General features: G+C 43.3%; 2 protein-coding genes across 2 annotated transcripts; both read right to left on the reverse strand.

Annotated features, from left to right (window-relative positions):
- Nucleotides 1–541: 541 nt before the first annotated feature.
- LOC120983009 (putative glycine-rich cell wall structural protein 1) lies at nucleotides 542–27,397 on the reverse strand. Its single transcript, XM_040413125.1, has 5 exons — nucleotides 27,366–27,397; nucleotides 25,835–25,871; nucleotides 25,710–25,729; nucleotides 5,527–5,550; nucleotides 542–905 (listed from the first exon to the last, which is right to left on the reverse strand). Exons 2-5 carry the CDS (start codon nucleotides 25,839–25,841, stop codon nucleotides 591–593), a joined length of 366 nt encoding a protein of 121 aa, XP_040269059.1. The 5' UTR covers nucleotides 25,842–25,871; nucleotides 27,366–27,397; the 3' UTR covers nucleotides 542–590.
- On the reverse strand, nucleotides 22,056–22,964 carry LOC120983006 (anti-sigma-I factor RsgI-like). Its single transcript, XM_040413121.1, has 4 exons — nucleotides 22,846–22,964; nucleotides 22,473–22,671; nucleotides 22,348–22,428; nucleotides 22,056–22,298 (listed from the first exon to the last, which is right to left on the reverse strand). The coding sequence occupies exons 1-4, from the start codon at nucleotides 22,915–22,917 to the stop codon at nucleotides 22,174–22,176; spliced, it is 477 nt and encodes a 158-aa protein (XP_040269055.1). The 5' UTR covers nucleotides 22,918–22,964; the 3' UTR covers nucleotides 22,056–22,173.
- Nucleotides 27,398–27,638: the final 241 nt, after the last annotated feature.

Raw genomic sequence — 27,638 nt, forward strand, 5'->3', positions numbered from 1 at the left:
CCTTACTATTCATTTGTATTTTACATGTGATGTCATTTGGATTATAATAAACATGTGCTCATATTTTTAGAATTTGTGATAATTTGATAATTTGCAGTATTTTTCCATCAGTGTTAAGCTACATGCACATGACCGTATTCGTTTTGTGGGCCGCAAATTGCGGATACGCAAAAAAAAACGGATGACATCTGTATGCCATCCTTTTTTTTTTTTTTTTTGCAGATCCATTGTAACAATGCCTAAAACGGAGAAGAATAGGACATATTCTATTTTTTTTTTTGCGGGGCTACGGAACGGACATACTGATGCAAATGGGTCTGCATCCTATCCGCAAAAAAAAACTAAAAACGGAACGGACACGGGAACAAACAACGTTCGTGTGCATGTAGCCTTATTGATCCTTTGGGTACATCAGTGATTGATTTAGTAAGTAATAAGACCTTGGTTGACTTAAATAAGAAGAGGAAACGTTCAATTGCTGAAATCACAACATCATTTTATTTATATACTTTGGCCATAGATTTAGTAAGGATAAAAGGGACAGTATTTATCATCAGGTATACATAGATATTGGAGTGCAAACCACAGGTCTATTGCTTATCTTTTCCTTGCCTAAAGTTATAAGAAGAATCCTGTCCACGTCCTTGACTCTGTCCTCCTTGCTGTGTTCCACAACTTTGTTGCCCACTGCCCTGACTTCCCCCAGTCTGCTGGCCACTGCTCTGACCCTGTCCTTGTTGGTATCCACAACCCTGCTGGCCACTGCTTGGATCTTGTTGTTTTCCGATGCCATACTGGGAGCTGCTGCCAGTTTGCCCTTGGTATCCACTGTCTTGTCCACTTCCCTGGCTCTGTTGACCACTGGTTGGGGTTTGGCTGCTTCCTTGGCTTACTACAGTTGAGGTCTATAAAAAAAACAGACATACATTTTACACTCAAAGGCAACTGTTCATGAAGATTTTTCCTCTCCAGTGTGTTGAAGAATATAATAAAGTACAGATCTACAAGTCAAACAGAACATGGCTTCAGTTCATACTATTTTAGAACATGCAATACCGGTTTAACCACCTCCGGACCGCTGTACGCACAGACGCGTCCTGGAGGTGGTTGATTCATTCCGAGTGGACGCGCCGGCGCGTCCTCTCGCGATGGCCGAGATTTCCTGTGAACGCGCGCACACAGGCGCGCGCGCTCACAGGAACGGAAGGTAAGAGAGTGGATCTCCAGCCTGCCAGCGGCGATCGTTCGCTGGCAGGCTGGAGATGTGATTTTTTTTTAACCCCTAACAGGTATATTAGACGCTGTTTTGATAACAGCGTCTAATATACCTGCTACCTGGTCCTCTGGTGGTCCCCTTTGTTTGGATCGACCACCAGAGGACACAGGTAGCTCAGTAATATGTTGCACCAAGCACCCCACTACACTACACCCCCGTCACTTATTAACCCCTTATTCACCCTTGATCACCCCTGATCACCACATATAGACTCCCTGATCACCCCCCTGTCATTGATCACCCCCCTGTAAAGTTCCATTTAGACGTCCGCATGATTTTTACGGATCCACTGATAGATGGTTCGGATCCGCAAAAAGCACACGGACATCTGAATGGAGCCTTACAGGGGCGTGATCAATGACTGTGGTGATCACCCCATATAGACTCCCTGATCACCCCCCTGTCATTGATTACCCCCCTGTCATTGATCACACCCCTGTAAAGCTCCATTCAGACGTCCGCATGATTTTTACGGATCCACTGATAGATGGATTGGATCCGCAAAACGCACACGGACGTCTGAATGGAGCCTTACAGGGGCGTGATCAATGACTGTGGTGATCACCCCATATAGACTCCCTGATCACCCCCCTGTCATTGATTACCCCCCTGTCATTGATCACACCCCTGTAAAGCTCCATTCAGACGTCCGCATGATTTTTACGGATCCACTGATAGATGGATCGGATCCGCAAAACGCACACGGACGTCTGAATGGAGCCTTACAGGGGCGTTATCAATGACTGTGGTGATCACCCCATATAGACTCCCTGATCACCCCCCTGTCATTGATCACCCCCCCTGTCATTGATCACCCCCCCTGTCAGGCTGCATTCAGATGTCCGTATGATTTTTACGGATCCACGGATACATAGATCGGATCTGCAAAACACATACTGACATCTGAATGGAGCCTTATAGGGGGGTGATCAATGACAGGGGGGTGATCACCCCATATAGACTCCCTGATCACCCCCCTGTCATTGATCACCCCCCTGTCATTGATCACCCCCCTGTAAGGCTCCATTCAGACATTTTTTTGGCCCAAGTTAGCGGAAATTATTATTTTTTTTCTTACAAAGTCTCATATTCCACTAACTTGTGTCAAAAAATAAAATCTCACATGAACTCACCATACCCCTCACGGAATCCAAATGCGTAATTTTTTTTTGACATTTATATTCCAGACTTCTTCTCACGCTTTAGGGCCCCTAGAATGCCAGGGCAGTATAAATACCCCACATGTGACCCCATTTCGGAAAGAAGACACCCCCAGGTATTCCGTGAGGGGCATATTGAGTCCATGAAAGATTGAAATTTTTGTCCCAAGTTAGCGGAAAGGGAGACTTTGTGAGAAAAAAATAAATAAAATCAATTTCCGCTAACTTGTGCCAAAAAAAAATAAATTTCTATGAACTCGCCATGCCCCTCATTGAATACCTTGGGGTGTCTTCTTTCCAAAATGGGGTCACATGTGGGGTATTTATACTGCCCTGGCATTCTAGGGGCCCTAAAGCATGAGAAGAAGTCTGGGATCCAAATGTCTAAAAATGCCCTCATAAAAGGAATATGGGCCCCTTTGCGCATCTAGGCTGCAAAAAAGTGTCACACATCTGGTATCTCCGTACTCAGGAGAAGTTGGGGAATGTGTTTTGGGGTGTCATTTTACATATACCCATGCTGGGTGAGAGAAATATCTTGGCAAAAGACAACTTTTCCCATTTTTTTATACAAAGTTGGCATTTGACCAAGATATTTATCTCACCCAGCATGGGTATATGTAAAATGACACCCCAAAACACATTCCCCAACTTCTCCTGAATACGGAGATACCACATGTGTGGCACTTTTTTGCAGCCTAGGTGGGCAAAGGGGCCCACATTCCAAAGAGCACCTTTCGGATTTCACAGGTCATTTACCTACTTACAACACATTAGGGCCCCTGGAAAATGCCAGGGCAGTATAACTACCCCACAAGTGACCCCATTTTGTAAAGAAGACACCCCAAGGTACTCCGTGAGGGGCATGGCAAGTTCCTAGAATTTTTTATTTTTTGTCACAAGTTAGTGGAAATGATGATTTTTTTTTATTTATTTTTTTCCTTACAAAGTCTCATATTCCACTAACTTGTGACAAAAAATAAAAACTTCCATGAACTCACTATGCCCATCAGCGAATACCTTGGGGTGTCTTCTTTCCAAAATGGGGTCACTTGTGGGGTAGTTATACTGCCCTGGCATTCTAGGGGCCCAAATGTGTGGTAAGGAGTTTGAAATCAAATTCTGTAAAAAATGACCAGTGAAATCCGAAAGGTGCTCTTTGGAATATGGGCCCCTTTGGCCACCTAGGCTGCAAAAAAGTGTCACACATGTGGTATCTCCGTATTCAGGAGAAGTTGGGGAATGTGTTTTGGGGTGTCATTTTACATATACCCATGCTGGGTGAGATAAATATCTTGGTCAAATGCCAACTTTGTATAAAAAAATGGGAAAAGTTGTCTTTTGCCAAGATATTTCTCTCACCCAGCATGGGTATATGTAAAATGACACCCCAAAACACATTCCCCAACTTCTCCTGAATACGGAGATACCACATGTGTGGCACTTTTTTGCAGCCTAGGTGGGCAAAGGGGCCCATATTCCAAAGAGCACCTTTCGGATTTCACTGGTCATGTTTTACAGAATTTGATTTCAAACTCCTTACCACACATTTGGGCCCCTAGAATGCCAGGGCAGTATAACTACCCCACAAGTGACCCCATTTTGGAAAGAAGACACCCCAAGGTATTCCATGAGGGGCATGGCGAGTTCCTAAAAATTTTTGTCACAAGTTAGTGGAAAATGATGATTTTTTTTTTTTTCTTACAAAGTCTCATATTCCACTAACTTGTGACAAAAAATAAAAACTTCCATGAACTCACTATGCCCATCAGCGAATACCTTGGGGTGTCTTCTTTCCAAATGGGGTCACTTGTGGGGTAGTTATACTGCCCTGGCATTCTAGGGGCCCAAATGTGTGGTAAGGAGTTTGAAATCAAATTCTGTAAAAAATGACCAGTGAAATCCGAAAGGTGCTCTTTGGAATATGGGCCCCTTTGCCCACCTAGGCTGCAAAAAAGTGTCACACATGTGGTATCTCCGTATTCAGGAGAAGTTGGGGAATGTGTTTTGGGGTGTCATTTTACATATACCCATGCTGGGTGAGAGAAATATCTTGGCAAAAGACAACTTTTCCCATTTTTTTATACAAAGTTGGCATTTGACCCAGATATTTATCTCACCCAGCATGGGTATATGTAAAATGACACCCCAAAACACATTCCCCAACTTCTCCTGAATACGGAGATACCACATGTGTGGCACTTTTTTGCAGCCTAGGTGGACAAAGGGGCCCATATTCCAAAGAGCACCTTTCGGATTTCACTGGTCATTTTTTACAGAATTTGATTTCAAACTCCTTACCACACATTTGGGCCCCTAGAATGCCAGGGCAGTATAACTACCCCACAAGTGACCCCATTTTGGAAAGAAGACACCCCAAGGTATTCGCTGATGGGCATAGTGAGTTCATGGAAGTTTTTATTTTTTGTCACAAGTTAGTGGAATGAGACTTTGTAAGAAAAAATAAAAAAAAATCATCATTTTCCGCTAACTTGTGACAAAAAATAAAAAGTTCTATGAACTCACTATGCCCATCAGCGAATACCTTAGGGTGTCTACTTTCCGAAATGGGGTCATTTGTGGGGTGTTTGTACTGTCTGGGCATTGTAGAACCTCAGGAAACATGACAGGTGCTCAGAAAGTCAGAGCTGCTTCAAAAAGCGGAAATTCACATTTTTGTACCATAGTTTGTAAACGCTATAACTTTTACCCAAACCATTTTTTTTTTACCCAAACATTTTTTTTTTATCAAAGACATGTAGAACAATAAATTTAGAGCAAAATTTATATATGGATGTCGTTTTTTTTTGCAAAATTTTACAACTGAAAGTGAAAAATGTCATTTTTTTGCAAAAAAAATCGTTAAATTTCGATTAATACCAAAAAAAGTAAAAATGTCAGCAGCAATGAAATACCACCAAATGAAAGCTCTATTAGTGAGAAGAAAAGGAGGTAAAATTCATTTGGGTGGTAAGTTGCATTACCGAGCAATAAACGGTGAAATAGTGTAGGTCAGAAGTGTAAAAAGTGGCCTGGTCTTTCAGGGTGTTTAAGCACTGGGGGCTGAGGTGGTTAACAAGTTCCACTTACCGAGCTCTGTTGGCTGCCAGAAGGCTGGGAAGATAATATCAAAATCAAATTAGAGGTTAAACATAGATACATTACTCTGATCATTATGTGATCTCTGCCAAATCCATACTCACACAATAACCATATATAAAAACTACATTTTAAGTATCCGTATATTTGTTTTGCATATGTTCAAAGGAGTTTAGGATTAGAAAAAGGGTCTGCTTTTTCACAACATGCTAGCTTTGTCTATGGGCTGCATCTGGTACTGAAACTGGGACCTATTTACTTGAATTGGGTTGAGCTGCCATATCAGACACAGCCTATGGATAAGAGTGGGATTTGTCTGGAAAGAGAAGCACAAAATTTTCGAGTCTTGGACATATTAATTTCATAATGACATAAGGATTAGGGTTGAGCGAACCCGAACTGTTAAGTTCAGGTTCGTACCAAACTTTAGGATTTTTGGACCCCGAACATTTCAGTAAAAGTTTGGGTTCGGCGCTTTTTGAAAGGCTGCAGAGCAGCCAATCAACAAGCGGTTAACTGTCTGACCTTAGAAGCCATCACAGCCATGCCTACTAATGGCATGGCTGTGATTGGCCAGAGCAGCATGTGACCCAGGCTCTATATAAGCTTGGGTCACGTAGCACTGCACGTCACTCTGCTGTTACAAGTGTAGAGGAGAGGATACTGCTGGACTTGTGATTTCAGGGAGAGAATAGGAGAGAATCTAACTCAGCGATCTACAGAGAAATAGTTGTGTGGGTGCAGGGCACAATCGTTTTACCCTGCCCTGAGCTCCTTGACCAAAAACTTTTATAATTCTGTTAGTTAGGTGGGCGGCAGTGGCGGCAGCCATTTTATGCAAGCTCAGTGCACCAGCACTGCATCTGAGCTTTTGGGACATTGCAAATCAAAATTTTTTGGGCAAACTACAACATCTGGATTAGTCAGTGTGCAATTTAAGCTAGAAATACACCCATCATTTTCTGGGGTTTTAAAAACACTATTTTCAGGCCTTGCAGCATCAGCACGTGTGAAATTACAGGCTTCTATACTGCTGTCAAATTCTGTTTTTAAACAAACACTCGTTTGGGCTAAAAAAAATTAGTTAGCAGCCTTTGATGCAGATGTCATTGTGAGATACACCCTTAATACATTTGGGTTAGATTCAGAGATTTGAAATACTGCCATTTGGTGCTCCAATATTGAATTCAGGCCTACACTGGTTCAGGCCCTGTGAGATACCACCTCTACATACAGGGGTTTGATTCAGGCATTTAAAAAACAGCCATTTGAAATACAGCCATTTTGGGCAAAGAAATATTTAATTCAGGCCTACACTGATTCAGGTCGTGTGAGATACACCCTCTACATACAGGGGTTTGATTCAGGCATTTGAAATACAGCCATTTGGTGCATCAATAATGAATTCAGGCCTACACTGGTTCAGGCCGTGTGAGATACACCCTCTACATACAGGGGTTTGATTCAGCCATTTGAAATACAGCCATTTGAAATACAGCCATTTTGGGCAAAGAAATATTTGATTCAGGTCGTGTGAGATACACCCTCTACATACAGGGGTTTGATTCAGGCATTTGAAATACAGCCATTTGGTGCACCAATAATGAATTCAGGCCTACACTGGTTCAGGCCGTGTGAGATACACCCTCTACATACAGGGGTTTGATTCAGGCATTTGAAATACAGCCATTTTGGGCAAATAAATATTTAATTCAGGCCTACATTGATTCAGGCCGTGTGAGATACACCCTCTACATACAGGGGTTTGATTCAGGCATTTGAAATACAGCCATTTGAAATATTGCCATTTTGGGCAAAGAAATATTTAATTCAGGCCTACACTGGTACAGACCGTGTGAGATATACCCTCTACATACAGGGGTTTGATTCAGGCATTTGAAATACAGCCATTTTGGGCAAAAAAAATATTTAATTGAGGCCTAGTCTGGTTCAGGCCGTGTGAGATACACCCTTTACATACTGTCGTTCTATTCTACTACTAATTAAACACCCATTTAGGGCAAGATCCTAAATTCGAAAAATATGAGGAGAGCGTCAAATAAGGGACGTGGCCCAGGTCGTGGTGCTGCTGGTGGAGCTCCTGTTGCAGGGAGAGGACGTGGTCGATCTGTGCCAGCTACACGCACAAGTGAAACCCCTTACTCAGGTGCGAGTAGGCGACAAAACCTGCAGCGGTATTTGGTCGGGCCTAATGCTGCTCTACGAATGGTGAGGCCTAAACAAGTACAGGCAATAGTAGATTGGGTTGCTGACAGTGGATCCAGTTTCTTCACATTGTCTCCCACCTAGTCTCCTGCTGAAGGACCACAGTTGGCACCTGCAGCCGATGTCCATCAGTCTTTCACCTCACCCCTTGCAAATCAGCAAAGCAGTCTGAGCCCCAAGTCATGCAGCAGTCTCTTCTGATTTTTGATGACTCTGTTAGCAAGGTTTCCCAGGGCCATCCACCTAGCCCTGCCCCAGAAGTGGAAGAGATTGAGTGCACCGATGCCCAACCACTTATTTTTCAAGATGAGTACATGGGAGGACCATCGCAGCACGTCTCGGATGATGACAAAACACAGGTGCTAACTGCTGGGGCTTTCGAAAGTGTGCAAACCGACAAGGAAGGCAGGGGTGAAGACTGGGTGGAAGATGATGTGGAGGACGAAGAGGTCCTTGACCCCACATGGAATCAAGGTCATGCAAGTGACCTATGTAGTTCGGAGGAAGAGGCGGTGGTTCCACAGAGCCACCAGCACAGCAGAAGAGGGAGCAGGGTGCAAAAGCAGAGCGGCCGTCCTCTAGACAGTACTCCTCCTACTGCCCACTGCAGCAAGGGACCGAGCACACCAAAGCCAGCTCCAAGGAGTTCCCTGGCGTGGCAGTTCTTCACACAATGTGCTGACGACAAGACACAAGTGGTTTGCACGCTGTGCAATTAGAGACTGAAGCGAGGCCATGAACGTTCTCAACCTGAGCACAACCTGCATGACCAGGCATTTAAGTGCAAAGCACGAGCTGCAGTGGAGTAGACACCTCAAAAACCAAGAAAGGTCTCTGGCTCCTCCTGCTTCCTCTTCTGCTACAGTCTCGGCATCTTCATCCACCTCTGGAGTGACAGTGCCACCTGCCCACCCCGCAAACAGAGGATCTGCCAGCAACACCAACACCTGGGTCACCAAGCATCTCCACAATGTCCCACAGAAGCGTTCAGGTCTCCATCTCCCAAACGCTGGAGAGGAAGAGGAAGTACCCCCCTACCCACCCGCGATCCCTAGCCCTGAATACCAGCATTTCTAAATTACTGGCTTTGAAATGCTCTCATTCCGTCTGGTGGAGACGGATAGTTTTAAAGGCCTTATGGCGGTGGCTGTCCCACAGTACGTCATGCCCAGCCACCACTACTTTTCAAGGTGAGCCATCCCTTCCCTGCACAACCAAGTAGGGGACAAAAATCAGGTGTGCACTAGGCAACGCCATCTGTGGCAAGGTGCACCTGACTACGGATACGTGGACCAGTAAGCACGGTCAGGGCCGTTATATCTCCATAATAGCACTCTGGGTAAATGCATTGGCGGCTGGGCCTGAGGTGGATAGCAGTTTGCCGCAAATCCTAACACACCGAGGATTGCAGGGCGCTTCAGTTTGCCTCCTGTTGCTTCCTCCTCCTACTCTGCTTCCTCATCCGGGCAGCATAACACCTTCACCACCAACTTCAGCACAGCCAGGGGCAAACAACAGAAGGCAGTTTTAAAGCTTATCTGTTTGGAGGACAAACCCCACACCGCGCAGGAGCTGTGGACGGGCATTGAACAACAAACCGATGAGTGGTTTGTGACAGTCAGCCTCAAGCCCGGCCTGGTTGTGTGCGATAATGGGCGAAATCTCATAGCAGCTCTGGGACTAGCCAGTTTGATGCACATCCCTTGCCTGGCGCATGTGCTGAATTTGGTGGTGCAGAGATTACTTAAAAAATTACCCCGATATGTCAGAGCTGCTGCATAAAGTGCGGGCCGTCTGTGCGCGATTTCGGCGTTCTCACCCTGCTGCTGCTCGCCTGTTAGCGCTGCAGCGTAACTTCGGCCTTCCCGCTCACCGCCTCATATTGTCACCGCCAGCTCTCTGAGAAGGTCTGACAGACGTTCTTCTGTATCTCTTGTATGATGTTCTTTGTTTTGGTTTCACTTTGTCATCTCTTTTCCTTCTCCCAGCTGTCACCTATTTACACTGATTGCCTCCCTTTATATTCCCTCCTATACTGCCTCACTTTGCGGTTTATACTACTTCCTGGATCGTATTCACTGCTGGAGGTTGCAACTGCTGATTCCTCAGATAAGTCTTTTCCCTTTATTTGTGTTTCTGTGCTGGCTTTATTCTAGGTGACCCTGACTCCCTCCGTATTAAGTGCAGGGAGCCGGTGGTCGTGTCCCCTCACTATTATAGGGTTTTCAGGTGTCACACAGTCGAGGTACGAGGGCATGCAATAGTCTATCATAAAGACCGTTGCATGGGCATAGCAGTCAGGGAGAGCTCTAAGAGTTTTATAGGGTTCACCCATATGTTCCTTAGTTGGGGATCAAGTCAGTCGGATGTTTATTTATAACTTCCAGTTTTGTGCAACACCATCCGTGACATTATAAACCGCCATTACCGTCTTAAGCATGGATCCGGTTTCAGCCTTGATTGACCGCATGCAGGGTCTTTCAATGGAGGTAGCAGAATCTCCGTAAGACTGTGTCTCATTTTCAGGTGACCGGTTCTGCTTGCGTTCATGGAGTTTGTTCCGAGCCTAAGATCTCGTTTCCGGATACGTTCTCCGGGGGGTAGTGAGAATTTTGTTCGCTTTAGAGAGGCTTGCAAACTCCATTTTCACCTACTTCCCCATTCCTCTGGTGATGAGGAGCAGAGGGGGGGGATCATCATCTCGCTGCTCAGGGATAACGCTCAGTCTTGGGCCTTTTCGCTGCCGGTGGGGGCACGGCCCCTCCGATCGGTGGATTAATTTTTTGTAGCCCTGGGGCAGATATATGATGACCCGGACCGTATTGCTCTGGTTGAATCTAAACTGCGTCATTTATGCCAGGGTAAACAGTCCGCAGAGATATATTGTTCAGAATTTCGGAGATGGGCAGCTGATACTGGTTGGAATGATGCTGCACTCCGAAGTCAATTTTGCCATGGTCTTTCGGAGGGATTGAAAGATGCATTTGCCTTTCATGAGAGACCTGCCTCGTTGGAGTCTGCCATGTCTCTAGCTGTTCGTATTGACAGGCGTCTTAGAGAGAGAGGAGAGACCACTCCTTCCTGTCATATTCAGTCCAAGGACAGTGGGGCGGTCTCCTTCAGTGCGCAGGGGCCTCAGTCTCTCTCAATCCCCTCTGAGGAGGAGGCCATGCAGCTGGGTTTGCTTGCCTCTGATAGTAGAGGATTCAGCTCTCAGAGGAGGCAAATAAATGGTTGGAGTGAGTTTTGCAGAGAGAATTGCCTCACGGCGTCTCTTTCAGAGGTTTCTACCAAGACTGTACCATCTTTTCTCTCTGAATTTTCGGATGTGTTTTCAGAGAGTGGTGTCCAGGAGCTGCCTCCTCACTGGGAGTACGATTGCCCTATTAATCTCATCCCAGGCGCCAAACTGCCAAAATCACGTTTATACAATCTCTCCCAACCTGAAAGAGTCGCTATGCGTACTTATATCTCTGAGAGCCTGAGAAAGGGACACATCCGACCCTCGAAGTCACCTGTTGCCGCTGTTTTTTTTTTTGTTAAGAAAAAATATGGTTCTTTAAGACCATGTCTGGATTTCAGGGAGCTGAACTGTATCACAATTCGTGACCCTTATCCGCTTCCTCTGATCCCGGACCTGTTTAAACCAGATTGTTGGGGCCAAGTTTTTTCTAAGTTGGATTTAAGAGGGGCATACAACCTAGTCAGGGTCAGGGACGAATGGAAGACGGCCTTCAATACCCCTGAGGGTCATTTCGAGAATTTGGTTATGCCCTTTGGTTTGATGAATGCTCCAGCCGTCTTCCAACATTTTGTGAACAGCATTTTTTATCATTTAATGGGGAAATTTGTACTGGTGTATCTAGATGACATTTAGATTTTTTCTCCTGATTTCAAAACTCATAGGGACCACCCACGTCAGGTCATAAAAAAGTATTGCAATACTCGATACCATGCGAAAAAAATAAAACAAAAAAGGTTCTATACTGGAAAAGAACTGATCAGTTTTATCCCCATGCATCCTGAATGGAGAGCAATCCGTTCAGGATGCATCAGGATGTCTTCAGTTCAGTCATTTTGACTGATCAGTAAAATATAAAACCGCAGCATGCTATGGTTTTATCTCCGATGAAAAAACTGAAGACTTCCCCGAATGCCCATAGGAATGTATTAGTGCCGGATACGGCATTTAAAATACCGGAATGCCGGATCCGTCCTTCTGGTCTGCGCATGCGCAGACCGGTAAAAATGTGTAAAAAGATACGGATCCGTCTGTCCGCATTACGCACAAGTGTGAAAGTAGCCTTAGGCCTCTTTCAGACGGGTATCACGTTTTGGCTCTGGATGCGTCCCGGGTGCATTGCGGCAACCCGCGCAGGTAGGTACGCAATTGCAGTCAGTTTTGACTGCGATTGCGTTCCGTTGTTCAGTTTTCATCGCGCAGGTGCAATGTGTTTTGCACGCACGTGATAAAAAACTGACTGTGGTACCCAGACTCGAACTTCTTCACTGAAGTTCAGGTTTGGGTTCAAGGTTGTGTAGATGTAATTATTTTCCCTCATAACATGGTTATAAGGGAAAATAATAGCACTCTTAAAACAGAATGCATAGTAAAATAGGGCTGGAGGGGTTAAAAAAATAAAAATAAGAATTAACTCACCTTAATCCACTTGTTCGCGCAGCCGGCATCTCTTCTGTCTTCATCTGTGAGGAAAAGGACCTGTGGTGACGTCACTGCGCTCATCACATGGTCCATCACATGATCCATCACCATGGTAATGGACCATGTGATGAGCTCACTGACATCACCACAGGTCCTTTGACAGGTCCTGAAGAAAGAACAGGAAACTGGCAGCTACGCGATCAATTGGAGGTGAGTTAATTTTTTTTAACCCTCAATGGCACTGCGCCACCAATGTTTATTATACTGGGGTGTTGGAGGGCACTGTGCCACCACTGTTTATTATACTGGGGTGTTGGGGGGGAGCTGTGGCCACTACACCAATGAAGATAACTTACCTGTTAATACAAATACAGGAGGAGGGTGTCGGCACCCGACCTCTATGACAGGGAGCTGCGATCCGCTGCAGTTAACCCCTCAGGTGCCGCACTGATCATAGCTCCCTGTCAGAGGCAGGATGTCAGCTATGCGATTCTGCTGCCAGCACCCGCCTCCTGTATTAAAAGTTAAAGACGACCTTATATGGGTTCATACTTTGTTAAGCAGCAGGCTACACAGAGCGGCGCCCAGAGATGTCCCAGCACTTACTATTATTCCTGGGCGCCGCTCCGTTCGCCCACTGTGCCCCATTACTGTCTCCTGCTCCATATGCTAATTACTATCGGAGCAATGGGGAGGAGACATCAGCTTCTCTAGTGGGTGTTCCTTCTTCCTGCGCTGCGATTGGACAGCGCTACAGCCAGGGAGAAGGAACGCCCACTAGAGAAGCTGATGTTTCTTCCCCATTGCTCAGAAAGTAATTAGCATATGGAGCAGGAGACAGTAATGGGGCACAGCGGGTGAACAGAGCGCACCCAGGAATAATAGTAAGTGCAGGGACATCTCTAGGCGCCGCTCTGTGTAGCCTCTACTTAACTAAGTCCGAACCATGAAAGTACAATCATTGATGGCGCAGTGCGCCCGCCCCTCTCTCCGTTCATTGGTGGCAGCAGCGGCACAGGGGGAGGAGACACTGCTTCCTTCTCCCCTGTGCTGCTGAGGGAACATAGATCGCGCTGAGAGCAGCGCTCTCATGTTCAGAGATACTAGACTGCGCAGCAGCGCAGGCCAGTATCGAAAAAATGGAAATCCTGGTATCATAGCGATACCGGGACAAAAGTATCGATTGGGTATCGAAATTTCGATTCCCGCAACAACCCTAGAATAAACAAAGGAAGAAGTGAACAGAAGGTCGAGTGTGAGCAACCTTTGACCGTGCACAGGTCTCACAAGCTGCTACGTAATCCTCAACATTCTTACGTAACCCGGGCCACCAGAACCTAAGGGAAATAAGATCAAAGGTGGACTTGCCACCAGATGTCCAGCAAGGACAGTATCGTGATGGTCCTTGAATAACTTGTATCCCAGTCCAGCAGGAACAAACAACCTCCCTGGGGACAAGAATCAGGAGCTCTCTCCTGGGCTCCCAACACCTCCATCTCCAACTCGGGTTACAGGTCAGAGACCACCACCCCATCAGCCAAAACTGAAGCAGGATCCTCTGAATCACTTTCCCAGGAAAACTACGAGACAATGCATCTGGCTTGACGTTTTTAACACCCGGGCGAAAAGTAACCACAAAATTGAACCTAGTAAAGAACAGTGATCATCTAACCTGTCTAGGATTCAGACGCTTGGCAGATTGCAGGTAAGCCAAATTCTTATGATCAGTATATACCATAACGGGATGAGACGCCCCCTCCAACCAGTGACACCATTCCTCAAAGGCCAGTTTGATGGCCAGCAATTCCCTATTTCCTACATCATAATTCCTCTCGGCGACCAAGAGCTTCTTGGAATAAAAAAAGCACACAGATGCCATTTGCCAGGAGATGAACCCTACGACAACACTGCTCCAACCCCCACCTCTGATGCATCCACCTCCACCATGAATAGCTGGGACACATCAGGCTGCATCGGAATGGGAGCAGACGCAAAACATTCCTTAATAGCTGAAAAGGCCTGCAATGCCTCATCCGACCAGACAGAGAAGTCGACGCCGTTCCTAGTCATATCGGTCAAAGGTTTTACAATGGTAGAGTAGTTCAAGATAAATTTTCTATAATAATTGGTAAATCCCCAAAAACGCATCAAAGCTTCTGATTCTCCGGTCGGTCCCATTCCTGAACCGCCCGGACCTTTTCGGGGTCCATACGAAAACCAGAGTCAGAAAGCAGATATCCTATAAACGGAAGCTCCTGAACAGAAAACACACATTTCTCCAATTTAGCATATAATTTATTCTCCCGAAGGATCGACAAAACCTGTCTCACGTGATCATGATGGGTCTTCAGATCAGGAGAGTAAATTAGTATGTCATCCAAGTAAATTACAATGAACCTTCCCACAAGATGATGGAAAATGTCATTGACAAATCGCTGAAAACACCGCTGGCGCGTTAGTTAACCCAAAAGGCATAACCTGATTCTCAAAATGACCCTTGTGCGTGTTGAAGGCCGTTTTCCACTCATCCCCCTCCTTGATTCTGATCAGATTGTAGGCCCCTCTTAAATCTAACTTGGAGAACACCTTGGCTCCAACAATTTGATCAAAAAAGTCAGAGATCAAGGGAAGGGGATACGGATCACAGACCGTAATGAGGTTCAATTCCGGAAATCCAACAAGGTCTAAGCGATCCATCCTTTTCCTTTACAAAGAATAAACCAACTGCGAACGGAGACTTAGATGGCCTAATATGACCCTTTGCCAAACTCTCGCAATATACTCCGCATGACCTCTCTTTCTGGTTGAGACAGATTGTATAGCCGAGACTTTGGCAACTTAGCCCCTGGGATGAGATTAACCGGACAATCATATTCACGATGAGGAGGCAACTCCTGAGCCCCACCCTCCGAAAAGACATCCGCAAAATCTGAGAGATACTAAGGAGAATCGTAGTAGACACACCTGAGATAGACGCACTAAGATAATTGTCCGAACAAAATTCACTCCAACCAATGATCTGCCTTGCCTGCAATCTATAGTTGGGTTATGTTTTATCAACCACGGTAAACCTAAGACCATAGGAGCGGGCAAGTCCTTCATGACAAAACAAGAAATTATCTCAACATGTGAATCACCCACCCTTAACTGAATACCATGAGCAATATGAGTGAGACTCCTTTGAGAAAGAGGAGAAAAAATAATTGCGAACACCGGAATCTCTCTTCTAAAGTGCAAGTACATAAGCCCAGATTTTGAAGAAAAAGTAATTCAATAAGGTTTACCCCAGCACCACAGTCAATGAATACTTCAAAATTTAATTTCCTGAGTCTTAGCGCCACCATAGCTGGAAGAAGAAAACGAGTATTGCAGGGAGATTGCATACCTGCTTGCTCCGACACCCCATTCACACTACCAAGAGTCAGGGATGTTTTTCTTTTTTCTTTATGTAAACCTCTTTGTGTTCTTTATCATCAACATGCGGTTTACAAAAGACAAGCATAAACAAAATGACCACTTTTCTCCACAGTAATAACATAGCTTATGCAACCTCCTAAAGTTCTTATTACCAGAACAGAAAGACACCTGACTCAGCTGCATAGGTTCCTCCCTTAACCCAGAATTACATGTCATATTACCCATGGGAACCGGTGAGCCGAAACCACTCCCAGAAGGGATCCCTCGCGCGGAAGGAACCTTACACCTCTCTCGAATGCGTCTATCTACCGTACTGCTAAAGACATAGCATTCTCCAACGTATCCGGATACTCATGAAAAGCTAGGGGCATCTTTCAATCTCTCAGACAACCCCTGACAAAACTGACTACGTAGCGCGGGGTCATTTGACTCAGACTCTGTAGCCCATCTCCTAAACTCAACGCAATACGCCTCTGCAGTATGTTTCTCCTTGTAATAAATTACGCAACTTAGATTCCACCATCGAGACCCGATCTGGGTCATCATAAATGAATCCCAAGGCCTTAAAAAATTCATCCACCAGCCGGAGAACCGGTCGGCAGAGAAAAGGCCCAGGACTGTGCTTCCCCTTTAAGCAGGGATATGATTATCCCTACTTTCTGATTCTCATCACCAGATGAAGACGGCCGCAGCCGAAAATAAAGCTTGCATGACTCTCTAAAGCAGATAAAGTCATCCACACCCCCTGCAAATCTATCAGGGAGAGCGACTCTAGGCTCCCCATAAATTTGACTTCCTCCTATCGCACCTGATGACAGAGCATTCTGACACTGTGCAACAGAATTATGCAAATCCGCAACATCTAGGGATAATCCCTGCATGCGATCAACTAACGCATGAATTGACTCCATCTCAAAGCAGCTGAGAAATGGCAGTCTAGGTATTGGCGGGTTATAATGTCACGCTGGGTAGGATACAAGATACAAAAACACACAGTAAACCACAAACAAGCGTCTAGGCCAGAAGCTGGGAATAAAGGTCACCTCCTGACAATTCAATACCAGCTCTCCCTGGACTTCTGTGCCCACGTTCAGACCCTAAAGGTGGGAATAAACGTGCCCCTGTGCCTAAGGTGTTGATTCCCTAAAGTCCCGTAAGATTGTGGAAAGGGGGGAAGAGGCAGCCATGCTTCCTCAGGACCGGAGGAGGCAGTGTCTCTCTAGCACCTAGACAGAACACAGAAAAGGAAGACAAAAACCAACTTCTCTTGTAGCTGAGGCTGAAACAGCAAATCCACCTTTCTTCAGAGCAAGATAGGAGCTATAACCCGCACAGGACACGGAAGGGGCAACTCACACAAACACCCCACCCAGTGCACCTGAAGGGAGGCGGATACAGCTCAACTCCAACCCAAAGCAAACAAAAAACTACACACAAGCTGCTTACCTGGAAGACCTCCGCACATCACCTGAGCAGGGCATAGACATAAACCATCCCCCAAGGTTGTCCATTACCTCTGGCATTGTTTGTACTAGCAATGGAACCTTTAACCAATTTAATTAAATCCAAGTATTACTGGTGGGCACATCGATACATTCTGAGTAAAAAGTTAATTTGTTTGCAGTTGACCTGTTGTTGACTCTTACTAAAACCATGGCCTCTCTCCCTACTCTATTCAACCTGCTCTATGACAGAACTTTGGGATTGTCAGGTCTTTTCATAAACTTTATTAAATACATGTATCCCAACTATTATTGATTGATTCCCCAAGTAAATTCTCACCTCTTTGCACCTCCTTCATGGACAGCTCTGTTTTGGAACACTGATCCCATAATCAGGGATATGAAATCTAAATCTATACCTACATTCTATTCCCTTCTATTATGGAGGGCAGTCGATTTTAAGTTTATATTACCATTTGATGTTTCTCCTTTTTTTCGAATCCATCTTTTCCTCCCGTAATAGATGTTTCACCTTGATTCGTGGTCGATAACTCAGTGTATGGTGCATGATTTTATTATTGAGAAAAAAATTGGTGACAATTTCTCAAATATGCTCTAAATATAAGCTTCCCTCAAGCATGGATTTCAGACTCCTACAAATATTCTCTTACTGAAGCACCAAGACTCAGTCTGTAGCAGTGGCTTCATATAATCCCCTTGAAAAGTTTATCATTCGAAAGAGTTGGCCAGACTTTAGATTTGTGTGGTCTATTGAATTATCCACCAGAAAATCAAGTATGAGGAGGACATTCACAGCTATCTTTGTCTAAATGGTATGCTTCCTGTGAAATCTTTAGTAAACCAGCTGGCAGATTACTTTGATTAGACCAGGGATGCCCAACCTGAGGCTCGCTGTTGCAATATTACAACTCCCAGCATGCCCAGACTGCCTACAGCTATCAGCCTACAGCAGGGCATGGTGGGAACTGTAGTTTTGCAACAGCTGGAGAGCCCCAGGTTGGCCATCCCTGGATTAGACATTCCTGGAGGTTTTATACAGGAGATATCTTGTACCTAATCTTCATCCCTTATCCTGCAGTGTCACCTATGTGATTTTGGGGTTGTTTCCACTATTGGCCCTAAGTACTTTCCTTGGTGTGTCTGTCCTGTCTGAAGTACGTTCTGGTCCTCGATCTGTTCTATAATATCAGATGCTCTAGCACCACAATTTATAAGCTGCCCACCAATTTGTCCTTTGGGCAACAAGAGGGTTGGTTTAAATCATGGGATTTAAACTAGTTCTATTTTTCTTGTTAGCGGCTCAGATACATATTGTGGCAAAATGGAAAAGTTTGAAGCTTTTTGTTTGGAGGTTATAGGGGTTGTCTCACTTCAGAAAATAGCATTTATCATCTAACGTTAAGGCAAGACACTTACTAATACCAATGTTTTGTGATTGTCCATATTGCCTCCTTTGCTGGCTTTTTCAATTGCATTATATACTGCTCGTTTCCAGGGGTTACGGCCAATATGGGAAAAAGCACCAGCCAATCGGGTGACCAGAACCTTGGGAGCGCGCATAGACACACATGCGCAGCAGCTTTCACCCCAGACACTGCATCTGCGCTGGAAACGAGCAGTGTATAATGCGATGGAAAAATCTATCAAGCCAACAAAGGAGGCAATATGGACAATCACAATACATTAGGAAGTGCCTTGTAATAACTTTCTCTACATGATAAATGCCATTTGCTGAAGTGACACAACCCCTTTTAGGGTACGGCCACACAGGTTTCTGCAATCATGATGGTCCTGTATACTTTCTCTCCTTGTATGATCCACTCCTAATTATGGCTTTAAAAACTGTATGCAGAAACCTGATGATGCTATTCACAGTCATTATAGCCTTTAGATGCCGTGATCAAGAGACCCAGTATATTAGAGCTGAAATTCTTATGTTGGCCAGCAGGTGGCAGGCCAACATAGGAAATCAGCAATTCACATATTACTATGCTGCTGTATGTAGTATGGTAATATCGAATTTAAAAAAATTAGTTAACATGGTAGCCTTCTAAAGTGGCTACAAAAACGTAAAAGAATAAAAAAAAAAAAAAAAAATATAAACAATATGGACATCACAGCGTCCAAAAAATGCCCATACTATTAAAATATTAAAATATTTTTCAAATGTGGAGAATGGAAAAACGTATCAAAATAGCCAAATCGCCATTTTTTTCACCTCTTCTATTACCCCCCAAAATGTAAAAAAAATCTGATCAAAAAGTCACACACACTCCAAAATGGAATTAATAAAAACTACAGATCATTCTGCAAAAAATGAGCCCCTGCACAGCTCAGTAAAAGTTATGGGGGTCAGAATATGTTGATGAAAAAAAAAAAGTTTTCTTTTCAAAGTTTTAATGAATTTTTATAGTATTTAGACATGTAAAACCTATACAAATGTGGTATTGTTGTAATTGTACTGACCCAGAGAATGAAGGGTACAGGTCAGTTTTGCCGCAAAGGGAACGCTGTAGGGACAAAACCCGTAAAAAGGTGGAGGAACTGTTTTTTTTTTCCAATTCCACCCCATTTGGAATTTTTTTCCCGCTTCCCACTACATTGTATGCCATATTAATGGTGATATTAGAAAGCACAACTTGTCCTGCAAAAAAACAAGCCCTTATATGGATATGTGAACGTAAAAATAAAAAATTTATGGGGAAGAAAAATGAAAACACAAAAAAAAAACAACTCTTGTATCCAAAGGGTTCATCTTCCCATATCAAACAATACTTCTGAAACTAAAACAAGTTATTCAACTAGAGATGTAGGGGGTCATTTATGTCCAGTCTTTTGTGGCGAATATCTGGCGCAGATTCTGTCGCATGCCATGGTGTGGAAAAATCTGCGCCTTCTTCCCCACTCACACCAGGTCTAAAAAAAAGGGTGTGACCTGAGCAGGGAAAGGGACAGGCCGGCAGGCACATCTCATTCATCATTTTCTACGCCTGGTTTAGGTGTAGAAAATAGTCTAAATGTAAGAAAGCAAGAAGCTGTCTTACTTTTAGAATCAGCGCTGAAGTTATATAGAGGCCTCCGCCGCCATCTATAGGGGTTAAGACCGGCGTCTAAAACTCCGGTCTTCATAAATGTGCCCCTTAGGCCTCTTTCACACGGGCGAGAGGTGAACGCATTGCACCCGCACTTAATCCGGACCCCTTCATTTCTATGGGGCTGTGCACATGAGCGGTGATTTCACGCATCACTTGTGCGTTGCGTGAAAATCGCAGCATGCTCTATTTTGTGCGTTTTTCACGCAACGCAGGCCCCATAGAAGTGAATGGGGCTGCGTGAAAATCGCAAGCAAGTGCGGATGTGGTGCGATTTTCACGCATGGTTGCTAGGAGATGATCAGGATGGAGACCCGATCATTATTATTTTCCCTTATAACATGGTTATAAGGGAAAATAATAGCATTCTTAATATAGAATGCATAGTACAATAGCGCTGGAGGGGTAAAAATTGGTGCCTCCACATTGATCTGTATACTTTATGATTTTTTTTTTTTTTTTGTGTGTGCAAATTGCTGCAATTATATTGTGACATCCTCTTCAGTGTTGAAATATGACAGGGGGCTTGTGGTACATACAGTCCTTACTGGAGCTTGACGTGGTCTTAATGTGATTTGTGTAGTTGCACCATGTCTCATGGAAATTATATCTGGTCCTTACTATTTATTTGTATTTTACATGTGATGTCATTTGGATTATAACAAACATGTGCTCATGGTTTTTGTTTTGTTTTTTATAAATTTTTGCAATATGTAGTATTTTTCATCTGTGTTATTGATTCTTTGGGTACACATGTGTAAGAAATACGGGTTTTGGAAATAATATTTGCATTATATTATATAGATTATGAGGGATTTGTGTAAATGAGAGACAGAGATGGGTAGGTGACTGTATGGTGTATATACTTCATTAGTATGTATCTAGCTCCTTTTGTCTGATTCTCACAGATAACGGTTTTAGAGTATCCTGTACCTCTTACATATGCTGATAGGTAGTGAACAAAATAAAACCCAAAATGTAATGTGTTATAAAATGGTAAAATAACTGGTTGACAAAGATTCTGTGGGCAGGTCCACAGACTCTTAGATAACCGTTATGGAACACTGACAAGGAGGGGGTTGATAGCTCTCAAGGGATAAAAAAATCCATAATTTGGACATTGAGGGAGGGAGGTGGAAGGAACTTGGGGGGAGCTGGAAGGACCTTGGGAGGGAGCTGGAAGGAACTTGGGAGGGAGCTGGAAGGAACTTGAGGGGAGCTGGAGAAGAAGAGGAGAGACAAGGAATGGAGGCCCATGTTTGGTAACTATAAACTGTAAGGAATTTAAATGTTAAGTTACCAACTTGAAAATAGCATACTGTCATATTGTATACTGGAATTTGTAAGTAACAGTAATTATTGTTGTGTGCATAAATCTCTGTATATGTAATATTTATTTCTTTTTGTTCCACTGTAACTCCATAGATACTTATATATAATAACTGTAATATCAATTTTTCACACTATTGTGTCTCATTTATTGCATCCAACCTTGGAATCAGATATTATAATAAAATATAATATATATATATATATATAAAAATATTATATATATATATATATATATATATATAATAATTTCTTACACCTGTGATTTATTTAGTAGGTAATGAGCCCTCTTCATATTGGTAGACTTAAATGACAAGAGGAGACGTTAAATTGCTGTAATCACAACAGAATTTTATTTATATGCTTTGGCTATAGAATAATTTGGTAAGGATGAAGAGACAGTAATTATCATCAGGTATACATAGCTATTGGAGTGTAAACCACAGGTCTATTGCTTATCTTCTCCTTGTCTAAGTGTATAAGAAGAATCCTGTCCCTGTCCTTGACTCTGTCCTCCTTGCTGGGTTCCACAACTTTGTTGCCCACTGCCCTGACTTCCCCCAGTCTGCTGGCCACTGCTCTGACCCTGTCTGATCCTGTCGGTTTCCACTACCCTGCTGACCACTGCTCTGATCCTGTGCTTGTTGGTTTCCACTACCCTGCTGACCACTGCTCTGATCCTGTCCTTGTTGGTTTCCACGCCCTGCTGACCTCCACTCTGATCCTGTCCTTGTTGAGATCCACTACCCTGCTGACCACCGCTCTGATCCTGTCCTTGTTGATTTCCACTGCCCTGCTGGCCACCGCTTTGATCTTGTTGTTTTCCGCTGCCATACTGGCGGCTGCTGCCAGTTTGCCCTTGGTTTCCACTGTCTTGTCCACTTCCCTGGCTCTGTTGACCACTGGTTGGGGTTTGGCTGCTTCCTTGGCTTACTGCAGTTGAGGGCTATAAAAAAAAAGACATACATTTTACACTCAAAGGCAACTGTTCATGAAGATTTTTCCTCTTTGTGTGTTGAAGAATATAATAAAGTACAGATCTACAAGTCAAACAGAACATGGCTTCAGTTCATACTAATAGTTTATAACCTGCAATACCGGTTTAACAAGTTCCACTTACCGAGCTCTGTTGGCTGCCAGAAGGCTGGGAAGATAATATCAAAATCAAATTAGAGGTTAAACATGGATACATTACTCTGAATATTATGTGATCTCTGCCAAATCCAGACTCACACAATAACCATACATAAAACTGTGTATTTTAAGTATCCGTATATTTGTATATTTTGCACATATTCAAAGGAGTTCAGAATTATAAAATCTGTCTGCTTTTATCACAACATGCTAGCTTGGTCTATGGGCTGTATCTGGTACCGAAACTTGGACCTATTTACTTGAATGAGGTTGAGCTGCCATATCAGACACAGCCTATGGATGAGTGTCTTTTTTCTGGAAAGAGGAGCAAAAATGTTTCCATATTGATTTCATAATGTCATGAGGATATTTGTATTCTTAATAGATCTGAAACATTTTCTATATACACAAAAGACCCATTACTCTCAAATATTGTTCACAAATCTGTCTAAATCTGTGTTAGTGAGCACTTCTCCTTTGCCGAGATAATCCATCCCACCTCACAGGTGTGGCATATCAAGGTGCTGATTAGACAGCATGAATATTGCACAATATTGAATAATTTCAGCTTTCCCACAATAAAAGGCCACTCCGAAATGTGCACAGTTTTGCCTTACTGGGAAGGGGGTCAGAAAACCAGTCAATATCTGGTGTGGTCACCATTTGCCTCACGCAGTGCAACACATCTCTGTCGCATAGAGTTGCTCAGGTTGTTGATTGTGACCTGTAGAATGTTGGTCCACTCCTCTTCAATAGCTGTGCGAAGTTGCAGAATATTGGCAGAAACTGGAACACAAATAGTGGCCACACCAGATACTGACTGGTTTTCTAACCCCCCCCCCCCCCCCCCCATTTCCCCAGTAAGGCAAAACTGTGCAGATTTCGGAGTGGCCTTTTATTGTGGGCAGTCTAAGGCACACCTGTGAGGTGGGATGGATTATTGTCACATCTGTGACAGGTGTTAGAAGGTCTGAAAGACTGGCTGCACATGTGATCTGATAGCCTCTATTGGTTTCACTTTGTCTGTGCGTTGCTGGTATGTCCACACCTCCTGTTCAGGTGTGGATCATGTGACCTTTACCTCTCCGTATTTAGTCTGACTTTACCCATCACTCCTTGCTCTGGATAGCTTCATTTGGTTTTGGAAGAGCTGGAGTGTGGTTCTTGTTGAAGTCCTGTTCATCCATCATCCTCAGAAGTCAAGTGTTCCGCTTGTTGTGTTTTGTATTCCCCCCCCTGGTTGTTTACTAGGCCTGAGTGAGTCACTGGTTCCTTCACCTGGAAAGGGACGGGTTGACTCTGCCCCGTCATTACCTTTAGGGCATCCGAGGGTCAACAGGGTTTTCTAGGTTCCTGTGTATGGGCATCTCTACCATCGAGAGGTGCCCATATGGATAGGAGTTAGGGCCAGGAGCAGGGTTTTATAGGTTGTGACCCTTTTCCTTCCCTAGCGGTGAGGCCTAGTGTCTTTCCCCTTTCTTTTTGTTGTCTTATTGGTGTTTCTCACCTACTACATCCATGACAATTATCTCGGCAAAGGAGAAGTGCTCACTAACACAGATTTAGACAGATTTGTGAACAATATTTGAGAGTAATGGGTCTTAAAGATCTGAAACATTTTCTGAGTTCAGCTCATGCAAAATGGGAGCAAAACCGAAAGTGTTGCGTTTATATTATTGGTCAGTGTATATAAAAGCAGATAATTGAAGATAAAAAGAAGATACTGGAGTCACTTTTGTTGGCGCTGCTGGGCACGATGTCGCAGGCGAGGTTTGTGATATCAAATACTTTTATTAATATCTATGCATTTCAAGGGCGTATAGCTCTCTTCATCAGGACAATATTATGGTCGGGATATTTTACCAGCAAGTAATTCTAAACTGTTGTGACTTCATCACAACATTTTCTGGTAAGCGCAAATTCATTATCTTACTAGAAGTTTTTTGCTACTGTACCACACATGAGCCGCTGCCTCCTCTCTCCCCTTTTCCGCTTTACATAAAAGCAAATAATGCTAGTCGGATTGTAACTTTATTTATATGAACTTGACCTTATACATGAGTTATATTTGTATTTTAAATTTAGATTTCTACAATTTGAAATATGTAGAGATTGTGCCAAATATTGTTACATATTATATACGGATTGTATGCCTACATGTAATAATTTAAGAGTATTAAACAGGAATCATGAGTGTACAGATTCTGAAAATACAGATATGTCCAAGGGTAGAATTCATTTATAGTGATGTCTGTAGGGATAGTTAGCTGGCTCTGCTAAAACCAGCGGTTCAGCCAGTTTTCATGTTGTGTATATACAATAACCCAGAACCGAAAACTTGCAAAACGGTTTATTGTTATTATATAATTTGCTGTAATCTAATGTTCTAATTTACTGCATTGTACAGTTGATATTTTTGTATGGATAGGTCAGGATTAACGATCCTAACTCAGCCCTTTTTAGGGGCTAGGAGATCCCTAGTCTCACTCCTTAGAAGATTAGGCTTAGAGAATAGCCTTCTCTGAGACATTTTCTCAGAGAATGCCATTACTACATAAAAGTACTCCAAAAGGAGAGAGGATTAGAGGTCCAGAATCTGGAAGGCCATGCACAGGAGTATGATTGTGCTTGTTTAAGGCTTTCAGAAACTTTACTGCTCTGAAAGTGGACATTGCTAATACATTCTTCCAAATTTTGACACGGCCTGACCAGCTGTATCTTAATCCTGTACCCCACCGTCTGGGAATTACAGGCAAGTTTTTGGAAGAACCTCAATCATTTCAAACATTTCAGTTCATGAACATATAATAAAACAGGCTTGTTTTTTTATAAGAAAAATTCTTATCTTATCTTCTTGGAGGGGTTTGATGCTGAAATTGAAAAAAAGAAGGTAAATATACTGCTTTGGTTCACTATTTATGCAAATGATACATTTTATTTGGATAAGAAGCCATCTATGAATCTGAGGACCTTACCTTCCATGGCTGTGGTTTGGGTTGTGTAGGATAAAAGCTGTTGAGAAATTAAAAAATAGTCATTAAAGTAGATTAAAGGATTTGGGACTTAGGAAGTGCAGGCGGTGCACGTGTCAAGGATTCGGTCCTTAGAATTTTTTAATACATTTCATGAACATCCCATTGGTTTCAGTGGGCACCGTGATTCATTTCTGCTGCAGGGAAAATTGTTAGGTTTAAAGGGAGCTCTACCCCCAAAAAAAAAAAAATATTTTTAATATTAAGCAGTGTATAGTGTAAGTGACGCCAAGTCCAGTTATGTAATGTTAATCTTCAAACTCACTTGCATTCCGACAAACCAACAATAAAATGCATTGAGGGATTGTGTGAGTGAGCAGAACAGTAGTTCTGAATGAATGATAGCTTTTGCAAAAGATTATGATTTGGGCCTTCCCATAGAGCTGGTAGAAGTTGATATAATACTTCCTTCATGGCAACTACAGAATTATGCAGTAAACCTTGGATTATATACCTGGACATCTGACAGAAACTAATCCACTGTAATAATTTAGTTTGTCATCACATATAAAGTGGGTGGTTGGCGTCACCTTCTGTCACTATATTTTTTAATAACTTGTTACTCAATTATGTTTTCATCTTCATGTCAGATTGCCGTAGTCTGGTTGAAAAGTCATTGCGATAATTAGCATTTACAAGCCGTCTTTCTATTTCTATAGCATATAGAGTAATAAAATAATAATCCCCTAGGGGTGAATGGTGCCCGTTCCTCATAAGGTCAGGTTGCAGTAACTGACATTTGCCGGCTGCACCTGTATTTGCATGGTTTAGGTTGCAAATACAGGTGTAGGCCACTGGCGAGTGGTAATCCAGGTGGTTATAGCAGCCTGGCTACACCATGCTTGGGCACCTTAAGCAAAGGAAAACTTACAACATGATCTCTTATTGATTATGGCTGGTTTTGGGGAACGTACTCAAAACAGAAATCTTTTATCCTAAACCCATTATCCAAATTGTACAATTATGCGAAATGATCTAAGAATGCAAGCTGTAGGAATCAGCCAATTTTCTCCATTAACAGAGTGTATATTGCTCAAGCAAGTAATTACTGAAATATATGTGAGAAGAGATTTTAGGGAAATAGGGAATTGCTGCTTATAGACTCCATACAGTCTGTGTGATGACTGCACGACTAAGGAACATGCTTGTGGTGGAGAGGAGGAACAGGGACATGGGAGTTCACACTAATCATCAGTGGGTCTCCCAGCCATTTAACATATATCTCCTGTGCATAGGTGAAGGCCCTATAACATGTCCCATAAATGGCTGAATGTCTGCTCTGATAAAGGCTTCCTAGTTTAGCAACTTATCCCTGAAACTCAAGAGTCCCCCTAGAAGTATAGTCCTTATGAATTTCCTGAATAGATTATCTGTTGGTCCAGAGGAGCACAAAGAAAGAGAAACTTCACAAGCAATGCCTTGCAGAAAAACTACTATGGATGATCTTGTAGTAGTAGTAGTAGAAGTCACCTACCTTGAGCAAGCAGCAGTAGACTCTGAGATACGACTATCCATCTCACTCTATTTATACTGGAAGTAAAGCTGGATCTAAACACTATGGAATCCAGCCCAACCAAGGTGTAGTCATCAAGACTTCATTGACATAAATATAATTTAGTAATACTCTTGATAACAATCATTTCAAATAATTACTATCATTATTTCAGATTCCTAGGAGGTCCTTTTTACATATTTATATGACCTTGTCCCAGGTAAACAGTGGAAATGGCATTTACTGAGGTCAGTA

This window comes from Bufo bufo (assembly GCF_905171765.1).
Source record: "Bufo bufo chromosome 11 unlocalized genomic scaffold, aBufBuf1.1 SUPER_11_unloc_2, whole genome shotgun sequence".
In the NCBI taxonomy this organism is placed as follows: Eukaryota; Metazoa; Chordata; class Amphibia; order Anura; family Bufonidae; genus Bufo; species Bufo bufo.